The sequence below is a fragment of the Vigna angularis genome, chromosome 7 (genome assembly GCF_016808095.1).
Source record: "Vigna angularis cultivar LongXiaoDou No.4 chromosome 7, ASM1680809v1, whole genome shotgun sequence".
NCBI classification, from domain to species: Eukaryota; Viridiplantae; Streptophyta; class Magnoliopsida; order Fabales; family Fabaceae; genus Vigna; species Vigna angularis.
This window is the reverse complement of record NC_068976.1, coordinates 4,847,017-4,861,066: the sequence shown is the minus strand read 5'-3', so window position 1 is coordinate 4,861,066 and position 14,050 is coordinate 4,847,017. Positions and strand designations below refer to the sequence as shown.

The 14,050-nt window shown below is 32.0% G+C and overlaps 1 protein-coding gene and 1 long non-coding RNA gene across 2 annotated transcripts; both read right to left on the bottom strand.

Moving 5' to 3' along the window:
- Window positions 1–762: 762 nt before the first annotated feature.
- LOC128197985 (uncharacterized) lies at window positions 763–4,185 on the bottom strand. The gene is made up of 3 exons (XR_008250757.1): window positions 3,676–4,185; window positions 3,002–3,137; window positions 763–925 (listed from the first exon to the last, which is right to left on the bottom strand). It is a non-coding gene; the product is annotated as an uncharacterized LOC128197985 (long non-coding RNA).
- Window positions 4,186–8,221: 4,036 nt separating this feature from the next.
- Window positions 8,222–12,814, bottom strand: LOC108338608 (amino acid permease 6). The gene is made up of 7 exons (XM_017575590.2): window positions 12,276–12,814; window positions 11,951–12,184; window positions 11,601–11,694; window positions 11,293–11,507; window positions 10,445–10,587; window positions 8,879–9,106; window positions 8,222–8,794 (listed from the first exon to the last, which is right to left on the bottom strand). The coding sequence occupies exons 1-7, from the start codon at window positions 12,358–12,360 to the stop codon at window positions 8,369–8,371; spliced, it is 1,425 nt and encodes a 474-aa protein (XP_017431079.1). The 5' UTR covers window positions 12,361–12,814; the 3' UTR covers window positions 8,222–8,368.
- Window positions 12,815–14,050: the final 1,236 nt, after the last annotated feature.

Genomic DNA, 14,050 nt, shown 5'->3' with positions numbered 1-14,050 from the left:
GGACCGTTATGGTTTTGCGAACGTCCGGTCTGTTCGACATCCGGTCCACATTGGTACAGATAATATAATAAAAATGTCTAAACTCTTTCAAATCTCTCTTGATAAACGAGATGGAATTTGGTGATTAATCTTGCAAATCTTTCAACAATATCACCAACAGGTTATGTTAACACCAAATATCTCTTATTTCCATCTTTGTCAATCTGCATACATAGTATCATTCGCTCAAACAAACAAACCATTAAGAAGTCTTAAGAGGTTCCACAAATCTCATAGAAGATGACAACCAAATACAAATCACTCCTAGTATACACCAAGTATTATTAACCACTCTTGGTTCCTCTAACCAATCCTGACTAGTCTGAGTTTAACAACTCCTACTATCTAGGTATTTTTACCAATCTTGGTATCAATCTTAGACATTTGTCTATAATGTTTAACTCTCATGTGTTAAACAATACAAGTGGTTTTTAATTCTCTTTATAATATACAAACACAGTCAATGTTGGTTTACAAGTACAGATTCTAATAACTCTCACTAAGAGGATAAATACAATACAATAAAATATAAGAACTTGTGAAGTTCTTTCTTTTGTTCTATGAACAAACTTAGATGATGTAATCTTATACAGAGAACAATAGTGTAATGATACAATGATAACAAAAATTCTTGTATTCACTTGTATGAGTCCTCCTTATATAGCTTTTTTCGAGAGATAATTGTTACTCAAAGAGAACTAACCTTCTTGAGAGTAAGTGGGTTCTCGTATGAAAATATTTACTTTTATACACCTTGGAAAGAGTAGCATTGCTTTTGCTATGGTAGGATATAAAGCTTTAAAAAACTTTTCAGGAATGTCTTCCTATTTCACGTCTTTTTAATCCACATGTAGTGTTTTTGAGTAGATCTTGGTATTGCCAATATCTTCGCAGATACATAGAGAAACAACATAACAAACAAAGTGTGGTAAGTACATGCATTTAATGATCTATACGTTAATAGAGTTTAAAGCATAATTCGTAATATAAGCGTTTAGCACGAGTTTTAACTTTTTCAAGTAGTGACAATTGATAAGATATATAGCGTTTATGGCTTCTTTCACTATACATGGTTTTATCAATATTGTTCAACATTTTATAATTGACACATCATGGTTTGTCTTATAAGTGTTTAATAAGAATGTCTTTTGTCCAAACGTTATATTTCTCTAAATGATATTTCGTTAAATGTTGTTTTTTAAACTTCAAAACTTGAGATGTTATACATTATATTCTCTTTAGATGATTTTGTCTTAACAATCTCTCCCTTTTTTATGTTTAACAAATACCCATGTTAAACGAAATATGTTTGAGGTTTTTGAAAGAATTTTGACAATATTGATCAGAGTTTAAGTGATGTGGTTTGGGTTCGCGATGTGGTTTGATGGTCTACCTTCTAGGCAAGGGTGTTGATGGCAGCAACCAAATGTGTTACTTAAATTGTTAAAGAGCTAGAGCATTGTCTGCAATTCTTAGTGTTTAAGAAAGCTTGAGTTCTTGGTGCTTGTAGAAGGAAAAGCTTGTTTTTAGTGAGTCTAAGTGGTGAAGCTCATCTGTAAGGCAAAGTCAAGCTATATTCATCTTTCTATTGGTTAGAAGGAGGTATTGTTTATCTCTTAAAAACTTTGTTTAAACTAAAATTCTTTCACTACATAGAATTTTAATAACAAAGTTTAGCCTCTCAATAATGCAGTCTCTAACACTTTCACACACACCATAGGAATGAACATAATTGATTAAAATCAATTTAGTGTTATCAGAACTAACAAGTGACTTGTTTTTATCCATATGAACCTTATTCATGGGATCTTCAATCACAAAGGTTGGGTTACCATCACTTGTTTGTTTGCAAGTGGCTTAAGTCTCATTCCCCTCGATGTTTCTAATATCATTTGTCTTCATAGGGGTTTTGTCAGAGGATTTGCTAGATTTTGTTCCAACTTCACATAATCAATGGAAAATAGTTCCACTCTTTAGCAGCTGCTTCACCAAATTGTGTCTCAATTGAATATGTCTATTCTTTCCATTGTAATTCTTGTTTTTAGCTATAGTTATTGCCGACTGGCAATCACAGTGTATTGATACCGATGGGGTTGGTTTCATTCCTAGAGGAATGTTGGCTAAGAATTTTTTCAACCACACTCAGTCTCATTACCAACCATCTCAAGAGCAACAAACTCAGATTCCATTGTTGATCTTGCAATAATTGTTTGTCTGACTGATCTCCATGTAATCACACCACCCCTAAGTGTGAATACATAATCACTAATGGATTTTGTCTCGTCTGAATCAAATATCCAGTTAGCATCATTGTACCCTTCTAGTACAACGGGAAATCCACTATATTCAATGGCATAATCCATTGAACCTCTTAAGTATCTCATAAGCCTAGCAAGTGCATCCCAATGTTCTTGACTTGGACATTAAGTGTACCTACTGCATAAGCAATATCAGGTCTAGAAAAGCACACTAAGTGCAGTAAGTTCCCAATTATCTGGGCATACTAAAACTAAGATAATGATTCTCCTATATTTTTCATTAATTTGGAATTAGCATATAAGAGGTACTGGTGAGGTCATAAAACCTAAACTTCTTAAGAAGTTTCTCAATATATTGGTCTTGGGATAGTAATATACTATCTCTCTTCCTTATGATTCTAATACCTAAAAACACATTGGCTTCACCCATGTCTTCCATGTCAAAGTTTGATCCTAGAAACAATTTAATTCTAAATTGGGTCTTACAATCCACATACAAATATATAATGACACAATCACCATTTTAAAATTTAGAATACTATTAATATCATTAGGTGAAAAGCCAAAATTTATTTTTTCGAGTAATTAAGTAAAAATTACCTACACTCCCACAATTTTAAAAATATTTAAGATTGGTAAACGAGAAAATACCTAGTTGTACTTTTCTCTTTGTAGGTAAAGTATACGAAAATTTACTCAAGTACCTCATCTTCTTTGTCCTCATCCGCGGTCCTTACAAATGCGATCACAAAAGTCATCGTTGTTGCGAGCACCTTGGCAACCTCCGGAAGTTATGGGTTTTGTAAATACCATCTGAGTTCTGAAGACAAAGTTTTGATCCTGTAGGATTGAGTTGTTAATGTCAGTCATAAGTCCTTAAGATTGTTGTATAAAATTGCTGACATAATCACGAATAATATTTCCTGAGACGTGTAGATTCACTGTCCTTAAAGACTTATCCGTGGCGCAAGCCCCCGAGATACAATAGGAACTTCTCAGAATTTCTGAGGATCTCACAACTAGCAAGAATCTCTAAAGAGAGAATAAAATAAACCCAAAATATTTTTAAGAGTAGAAGAAAAGAGAAAGAATAAAACTAAGAAAAAAAAGAATAAGAAAAGAATAATTCTAATAATGTATTTTGAAGTGAAAAAAGTGTTCTATTTATAGAGTTTATGTATCACGTCTATAACATAAAAATCTCTTAAAAAATTATTTTTTTAATAAATATTAACGTTGCAAAACATTCACAACAAAACACTTTGTAAATATCTTCAGAAACAACCGTTAAAAGCAAACTTGTGGTCTAAAGGTAAAGCTTCCGCTTTTGATGGCACAGAATATTATATTAAAATAATAACATTTTCACCCATCCTACCAATATTGTCAGATGCCCTTCTCCATATACTCACAAATCTATGTCAATCTGTCACCGAACCACCACAGCAATCCCGCGGACCTCCGAACAAGTCACAGGAAACCGCGTAGACCCCCAAGCTGACCACCATTGTTGCAATCATAATAACCCAATAAACAACAACACCTTTTAACCGGAGCCCCAAACGCACACCACTGGACCTCCAAACAGTTACCAGAAACGCAACAGGCCTCGTCGCATATCCACGTAGATCTTGCATCAGCAATCACACCACGCAAGCTCCATTGGATCTCCGATCTAATCTCCACCGTTCTAGCACGCGCTTCCACACAACAACCACAACACCTCCACTATAGATCCACACAACTTTGAGGAACGACGTTGGCTCAATGGTGGTAACCCCTGTCCTGTTCTACTTGCACGAGAATGAAGGAGAAGAAAACAGAAGATAAATTTGTGCTTAGCCTATTCTATTTTAGTTGAAAACAGAAATCCACTACTGTAACCGGAAATTTGGACAACATTTATATGTTTATAATTTATTTGACATTTTTAAATAATTTATTTAATATCAGAAAATTTTATTTACAAAATCCTGATTAACAACTACCTTAAAAATATAGCAACAAAAATTACAGAAAAAAGGTTCAGTTAATTCCTGTATTAGAAGGTTTGGGGAAATTTATCAAGAGAGCTTTACAATCTTAAAAAATTTCCTTTACTTTACCATCATGATGTGTAATATCTCGTTTAGAAAGGTTAAGCTTTTAGGATTGATTCTATTATAATTTATTAATTGAGATGTAATTTATATTTATTTATGTTTTTTTATCTCTAAATTAAATTAAAGTAGTGATTTTTATATTATAACAAATTAATACTATGTTTAATTTACCAGCATTTTAATTATATGAGTAAAAGAATTTTTGTAACATCCCAAAAATACAGTAAACACCATATAATAGAATTAATTACATTTAATGATAAACTAAATCAGTTTTATACTAATCCAGAACAAGGTTTTGGACGAACGACCTTACATAACGTTTCCAAAATAAACTGTACAAGATTAACGAAGATCATGACCGAACAGCTTACAAAAGACAAGTATCGAACGGTCAAATATCAAAAGAAGAAGAAAGTAACCGAACGGTCACTTCGTACTAAGCTATAACTACTACCGAACATCCTACTGTTCGGCCTTCACTTCTACAACAACGAGGTTCTCTTCTTCTAAAATTCCTTCTTCGAGCGTCTCCTCCAGTAACGCCTCACCAGCTGCTCACATCCACACGGATGATCATTGCAAAGACAAGGACGAACGTACAAACGAGACAACACAAGGAAATACACAGGGTAAGCTTATGTAATTTAATTCAAGTAATAACATACAATTTCACATGCAAGCATAGTCAAATATATATCAAATAAACAATTCAATCAAAGCCCTGATACTAGACCGACTGTCCGGACTGTATGAATTCCGTGTAGCTACGACGTTCGTGCACCCGGGTGATGTAGTAACTGGAATTCTCATCAGCTGCCACCCGAGGTTAGTCCGTTCCGTCCAAAGTACCCCTAAGGACTAGGACCTCCTGCCGTTCCCACACATGACGTACCCCCTCTACATGAGGACGAGCACTCGCGGAACATCAGGATGAATCGTCAGCTAAGCTTTGTCCACATTCATACTTTACAAATTCTAACTTTCATTCAAGAGTCGTTCCTCCCTGGAAGGCTCGTTCAAAATCCACAATCGTTTATTCATCTCATATATTGTTCTTCAATTATAATCTTTCAATGTAAGACCATTTTCGTCACCCCTTTCAAATGCACAAAATAACGAACGTTCAGCCCTCTTTATAACGAGGACGAACGTGAGGAACGAGACCGAGAAATTCCCCGTTCCAGAACAGAGTAAAACCGACTGTAATAACACCGCATATGACTCACGTCATTTACCACTTGAGTCAGTTGAATGAACTGACTCTCGTAAGTTTTAGGTAAATACTCAAATAATAGTTTAAGTACAAAGGCTCTAGGCCGGATCCAATGGATATAGGCCCCTTAAGAAAATTAAAGAACCATACTTAGAAGAATTAAAATTACAGAAACCGACTGCTGGTCAAAGACCGAGCACGGTAAAAGGATTTACTGAATTTGGACGAACGTTATTTTATCAATATATATTATATAGGAATCGAATACGAACGCTTGGTGTAAGACCAAGCTCGAACGAGCGCTAGGTGTAAGACCGAGCACTAAGTAGTACGAACGCTTGGTATAAGACCGAGCACTACGAACGACTAAGGTATACAAATATATATATATATATATATATATATATATATATATATATATATATATATATATATATATATATATATATATATATATATATATTACGCTATCAAGGGACGTTCGTATACAACTATGTTTGGCCGAACGCTCAAACATAGTATTTCCACACGAGGGCGCTCGTCCTATACTAGGATTGTCTCCAAATGAAAGAATCCCGTTTAAACTAGGTTTATTAGAAAAACTGAACGGTCAATGACCATTCGATGACGAACGTACTTTATCATAGTATAACCTCTTATACAGAATCATTTATTTCAAATCAGTTTTTCTCAACTTATACTTTCATAACTTCCGAACTTTATAAAATTTCTATCACTATCAATATTCATATCTCATACTTCACATATCAAACAGGTTTAATATATTTCATGCATCATAACCTAACACAACAATATATCATTTCAACTCATCAAGTAAACGAACGTTCAATTATTCAAACCATAATAATCATCATGCATCAACATCATCAAATCAACGAACGTCAACAGTTCTACAGCACACAATTCAAATTAAATTAAATAAGCTTCCCTTACCTGGATTAGTGAGTGAAACGTCCTAAATGTAAGATTTTGGGTTCGTTCGTCTACAGCTTTCTACCCTCACGGATCACTTAATTCTTCCAACTAAATTTAACCATAAAAATCAAGAATAACTTAGACTATACCCCTTCATGCAACCAGAACTTGGTTTGCATGTAACAAAAAAACGAACGACTGAGGGGAAGAAACTTACCAGCTTCAGAATCCAGAACTGTTCGGTTTAAATAGAAGCTTGGGACGTCGGTGATGCTTCTACGGTGCCTGAATGATGATCGGAGAAGAAGAAGGGTGACTTTACTTAGAGAGAAGCTAGGATTTCTAGTGAGAAAAAGGAGAAAATGAAAGATCAGATTTTTGGAAGACTATGGGTGCATGCAGAGAAAGTGGGAAGAAGGTTTCAGAAAAATCATTTTTCTTCCCACGTAAAACGAGCGTCCGCTCTTCTGCTGCCACCTGCATTCCACTATCTGATTTTAGATCCTCGTTTCATGACACCTGGCGTCAGCGCAGAGGGGAATTGGGTGCGTTTTAATGATTCTGAGCAGGATTTTGGGCGCATTAAATGAGATTAAACAGGTGGGTTTGGGTGGGGTTTTTCCGAGGCCTGACAATTTTTAATTATAATTAATAAATAATTTTTGTTAAAGTAAAAAACTATTAAATGAAATTTTGCTAATATTAAGAAGTTATTTTGATTAAAGGTAAAAACTTTAATAAAATAAAATTTTAAATAAGAATTAATCATTATTGTGATTAATTTTACATGATAAAGAGAGAAAATAATAGACATGATTATGCGTTGTTATGATGAATCTAAAAGGTATTTGTTTTAATTGAGAAGTTATTTTGGTTAATCATGAGTACACCAACAAATTAAATGGAAACTTGATTAATTTGAAAATTTAAAATAATAATTATTTGAGCAATAATTTTTGAAAAATCAATGATGAATTTTATTTTAAAAAAATTAATGATGAATTTTATTTTAAAAAAATTGTGAAATTAACTTATTTCATTATTATTGTTTTAAGCCTTTTATTTCTTTTTATTTTTGTCTTATTGCTATTTGATTTTATTTAATTTGATCATCATACTTTTCAAATTAAAATTTCATCATTTTTATCTTATAATTTTAGGTGCATATTTTTGATTTCTAAAGATATTATCTTCTTCATAATTTTACATCTCAATCACATTTATTCATTTTAATTAGGCGTGTGATTTTATTCTTTTTATTTTCATTTTTCCATGCTAAATTTAATATAGCTATTTTTATTGTTATAGTTATGCACTTGACTTTAGTTTAAGGTTAGTTTATTACTTTTTTTTCTTTAATTATTTTTGTTGTGTTTTCTTAACCGTTAGTGTAGATTTTACAAGAATTATTACATTAATAATAATTTTAAATACTAAATTTTACCTTATAACTTTTATTTAAATTCTTGGTCATACTTTATTAATGTAAATTTTTTTCTATCTCATATATAACTGAATTTATAAAATTTAAAAGTTTCACTCTATGAAAACATAGGCTAACATGTTGAATTTTCAGTAAGACAAAAATCCTTTGAAAGTAATTATACAATGTACCTAATTTGTAACCATCTTGGGGATAGCTGACTGATAATTTATTAAGAGACTCGGGATAAAACAATGTAAGATTGCAAATTAAACACGTATACATGTCATTATTGCTTAGGTTTTAACAAGCTGTCTCGATTTGGAGTCACACTACTTCAAAACATAATAATAAAAACAGAAAGGTTGCAACAAAACATGAATAATGTTGTGTTCTATTGCTGTGCTTGGAAGGGCTTGTATTTCTTGAGATCAACAGCAAGGCCTTGGATGGAACCCACTGCTGAGATAATAGAAATGATCAAACAGACCCAACTCAGAATCTTGAGCCATGTCCATGTGAAGGAAAATCTTTGCATCTTGGATTTCTTAATGTACATCTCTATTGGGAAGTAAACCGTGAGTGGCCAGAATGAGAGTGAACCAATGAGCCCCAGAAAGTCATTGAAGAATGGAAATAGCATAGCTAGAACAGCAGTGATAACCACATACGTTGTCCTCCACAACATCCTAAAAAAATTCACGCTAAAGCTTTCACACAAAGGAACCTTCACAGCATGCTCTCCGTTTATAAATCGGCTTTCTGGCCATTTTTCTTTGCTCCATTTCTCCACGAACCCGAATATAGGTTGCACAAACACCTGCCCATTGCAAAATTTCAATACCAAACATTCTTAACAAACATTCTTAACAAACAATAAATTTTTCCTTAGCAAGTTATGTACCTGGTATGCCCCAACTAAATGCACTGCAATGCAGATATTGGCCAAGTCTATTAGCCAAAAGGGCTCGTAGAAGCCGAACCCTGTGAGGAAATTTCCTGGTGCATCATTTCCAAATGCAGCATATCCTAAGCACCCACACAGTACATAAAATAATGTTGTCGTCATTATCCCAATCAAACTAGCTCTCTTCATCACTCTGTTCTCTGGTGGACTTGATTTCAGGGTGTCCTGCAACATTATCGACCACATTTCTGTTTTAGTGGGATAAACTTTCATAATGTGTCATTCATAATAAATTCAAACATTGTCTAGTCTTAACTTACTTTTACCCTAGCTTTTGTTTTTCGTGATATATGATATGTGATAAGTTTTTTATGGATTTTATAGTTTTGTCTCAGCAAATGTTCAATTCAATTTCTGAGGCGAATTTCACTTCGCAGTTATATTAGTAAATTTCATTCAATTTTTAAATATTTTAAGTTTTTACTTTTTTTCTAATTTGAATCTCATCCTAAAAATTTAAGGCTAAGGAATTTAACTTCCACTTTAAATAAATGTAAAAGTGCTGAGCATCATACAAAAATATCTATAAATCTATTATTTTAAAATATTGAGTTAAAGGACATAGATTCGAATTTCATTTGTGTATCTTCGTTGTTGAATATATAATTTATCATAATATTAAGTAATAATAATAAGATATAAAATAAATAAATTATATATATATATATATATATATATATATATAAATGAAATTTTATAGACCTTTTCTTTAATTCAGAGATTAGTATGACAATTATATATAATTTTAAATACTAAATTCTACGTTCTTGCTGACTTTTGGTCTTATGGTCGGATGAGGGTATCTTTTATGTTCAAAAGCGACGACACGCAAGTCAAACGAATACACCAAATGGACTGAAAACTGAAAAGAAACATCTATGGAGTCTTAAATTATCAACTCGTTTAGATAGAGCTAGCTAGGTGGTACATACATGATTTGGAAATATATAAATAAATAAATAAAAATATCTTTGGTATAATATCTTAGAATAATATGGTTGTTATTAATTGATGCATCTAATCCCAACACTATATTTAGATACTAAATAATGCATAGACATAAGTCAACGACAAAAGAAGAAAATGAAAAAAATAAACAAAAGTTATGGTAAACAATAGCAGTTGGGGTTACGTATGACTATTGACTAGTTGAATTCATACAACATGCCGCTACCAAATTCAATTCAGGCACACATTTCAACTTTTATACGAATAGAAAACACAACATTTTTCAAATTCCATCACACACGAACCGTTTCACCGCATTTTCTGTTGTCTCTATCGTAATCCATTAATTAATTCTTTTTCGTAATAATAATATTCTTATACTGATATGAAGTTTCTTCAATAATTTCAGATATCCATACGGATAGAAACAAAATTAAAAACACATAATTCAAGACAATTTTATTCACGCAAATTTAATTAAAATCACACACTTATTTTATAATTATTTGCAGATAATTACTTAATTAATTAATTAATAACATAAATATTACTTGCCTGGATCTCAATGAGCACGTTAGAAAAAGCATAAGCGAAGGCAATGTCACCGATAGCTTGAAACATCCTCCAAACTTTTTCTATTCCCGAAACGTCCACCCCAACTTGCACCCCTGTTAAGCTTGTTCGCACGTGTCCCCCACCTTTAAGCATGGTCCTTTATTTCGTTAGCACTATTTCATTAACGAAAAATACTAACAGAACACATATTTTATTAACTAAAATTTATTAAAAAGCTGTAAATAATTTTGTTTTTTCATCTATAGTTGCAACAAAAACCACTATTAACACCAATAAACACTTTAATGTATATAAAATAAATTGCACGCTTTAAAAATAATTATTAAAATTCAAATTCTTAACTTCTTGCTTAGAAAACACACAAACAGGGAATAATTTATTTATATAGCTTTTCTAATTTTGTAATTTTCAGTCATTCTTAATGTGTTAGAAAGAACTCATGTTTTTATTAATAAATAGAATCAAAACTCATCATCCTAATATTAACATATTTTTTTAAAAACTATTTTAATATTAAATAATTTAGTTTATTAACATTTTAAAGATATAAGTTAATTCATATTTATTTTCAGTTATACAATCATTAAAATATATATATATATATATATATATATATATATATATATATATATATATATATATATATATATATATATATATATATATATATATTTAAGATAGCTTCTACTTTTAGTCAAAATTCTCAATTTTTTGAACTTCTTTAAGTTTTAAAAGGCTGAACTATATATATGCCTAATTTTCTTTTTATAGTTTTAAAAGAATTAGGCCTAAGGTCAAAATTGAGTGATAATGAAATGGTTATCTACCTGCGACTTTGGCAAGGGAGAGGCCAAGGCCAATGGAAGAATAAGCGAAAGACATAACAGCTGCAACAATAGAGAGCCAAGAGAGTTTATGGAAGTTTGGTATTTGGCTAAGAACAATTTGGATGCAGGCAAACACGATCATGAAAGGATAGTTATTTATGTAGCACTTGTCTCCATGTCCATGTTTGTGAAAACAGTTCGACCTCTTCACCGCCCTAATCAATTTTCAACAAATATCAAACAATAAAACATTAAAAAACAGTCTCACACAGTCTTTGAAGCCAAAACATCATCATGTGAAAACTTACACCATACTGATAGATGCAGTTATTGTGTAGCCGATGGTTACCCCCACAAGATTTATATACTGAGCCAATCCACAAAGCTGAAATTTTCTACCTCCTATCGACACAAACAAACGTAACATACAATTATATCCCATCAGTGTCAGGTGAATTTTGCTACTGAAATTGTTAACAAAGTATAATAATACTGTCACGGGAAAAATAGTATTCCTATATTCATGTGGCTTATCTTTTCGGAGACAGAAAAATGTTTTCAATAAAACAAGAGTGATAGAAAACCAGAACACTCACGTGTCAAGTATCGGCCACTTGTACCGACAGAAAATTTAACAAAATATGAATGATGTTGGTACCTAAGTTGGCTTTGACAACCTCAGAATATGTGTAGTTTCGCTTGCCATGGACAGGGTCAGGTGAACGGTAACAATCAGCGAGAAGAGTGGAAGTGAAATATGTGATAAAAGAGAAGGCAAAAAGCACTGCAGGACCAGCGACCCAACCCATCTGAGCAATTGCCCATGCAAGAGAAAGAACTCCTGAACCAATCACCGCCGTTATGATGTGAGCACTTGCGGTCACCCATGTCCCTTCAAATTAACCATTTCCAACTTTCAGTTACTCACTATATATCATAATTATCATAAAAATTATTAATACGTGAAGAAGAGTTAATTATACCTGTTCTTTTAGCTCGTCCATCTTCATCGAAGTTCTTGCTGCCATCAGGCAAAGTTTGTGGGGTTTCTATGTGCATGGTGCTCATCTCTGAAACCGACCAATGGGCTGTGTTTGGATTTGTGAGTGCAAATTTGCGATGAGTGGGTGGGTGGCGAACACCCAAAAGAAAGGAAAAGAGATGGGCAAAAAAGAGTGTGTTTTTATTGTTGATTGGCCTGTAGCTGGTGTTTGCTTTTGGGTAGAAAGGCTCAAAGGAGCAGAGATAACTGAATTGGAGAAAGGGCACTGTGGCTAATGAAAGATGAGAATGGATTAAATAGAAGGGAGGAGCAGGAGAGAAGTGAAGGAGTTTGTACTTTTGTGGCACATGTAATTTCAAAGATGGCTTAGAATTTCATTTACTGAAGAAAAAGTTAGTCACTTTATGAAAAGGAAAAGTTGGAGTGTAGAGCAGTGAAAAGGAAAATTCAGAGTCTTTGAGAAAGAGAGAGTGAGGAATTTTTTTCAGGCATGTGGACCATCAACAAAGGTGGCAAATTCTGCTCTGGCCAGAGAACCTAAGTGTCCCCTACACTGTTTGGGATTTTGTTTTAGTCCATCCATTTCAAGATTGAAGTCTATGATGGCCACATATTATGGGTCTTCCAAAGGGCCACAAATCTATCTTATTAGGACACCATCTTTGCCATTTCTCCCACTTTATTTCATATAGTTTTATGATCTTGTATTTATCACTCTTTTTGAATTACCCTCACAATTTCTTTTGTTATCATATCTCTGTTTCTTTCACTTTCTTCTTACCTTCTAACAACCCTCAATCATTGGTTGGAGACTAATTCCTTTCAAACTTCTAACACCATGCCTAAAATCTATTAGTATCCAGTAAGACATGTATAACACTTTGTGAGAGATAAATTTATGAATTAAATATATTTTTAGTATTTTTAATGTATAATTGTAATTTTTTACCTTTTAAATTTCAGTGTTTTTTTTAATTTTTAAAAATAATAGATATATTTATTTTAATTTAACGATGTTAATATTTTACGTTCTTAAAATTAGACTCAAAACACATTCAATAATATTTTTTTACAAAAATTATTTATTAAATTTTCACAAAATTAAAATCGGTTTAGGTATTTACAATTTGGAAAATTTAAATATATTTTTCATATACAAATTAAGAGCATATATTTATTTTTACTTATACGAATAAAATAGTTTATTTTATTGTTTAATCTTCTCCAAATATATATATAATTTTATCCTCGAAGACTAAGAAATTAAAAAAATCTTTATGCTAAATTACGACTGCAAGACTATTTTTCAAAAACCTTCATTATGACGAAGGAAAGTCTTGCCATGCAAATTGGTTTCCCAATCATAGAAGTTGACTGACTCTCAATTATACAGTAATTTGTATAAATAAGGTGTTACAACACGTCTCTGCTATGGTATCATGTTCGCTAAAGAATCTTAATTATTTAATTCTGTTTGTTAAAATATGGTACTTTATACAGAAACTTTTGTGTCGTTGCTATCTGTCCTTTTAAAAAATAAATCATAACTTTTTTTTATATTTTTATAATATTATAATGTTCACTCAGGGGAGTCACTCCAAAATTCATTAGGTATTATCCTGTTCTTTGACATAAGCCTGACAATAAAAGTAATTAATTTAATTAAATTCTTTCATGAATCTTATCAACCAATTAAGTTTGCACTATAAGGAAATTATTTAAAATTATTAAATAATAACTAATTTAGAGAAAAAA

Excerpts from the sequence above, each read along its gene's own strand:
- LOC108338608 (XM_017575590.2), bottom strand. The coding sequence starts at position 12,360 with ATGAGCACCATGCACATAGAAACCCCACAAACTTTGCCTGATGGCAGC. Across the intron at positions 10,588-11,292 it reads CTCCCTTGCCAAAGTCGCAG|GTGGGGGACACGTGCGAACA; the intron begins GTAGATAACCAT and ends CCATGCTTAAAG. Across the intron at positions 8,795-8,878 it reads ATTTAGTTGGGGCATACCAG|GTGTTTGTGCAACCTATATT; the intron begins GTACATAACTTG and ends TGCAATGGGCAG.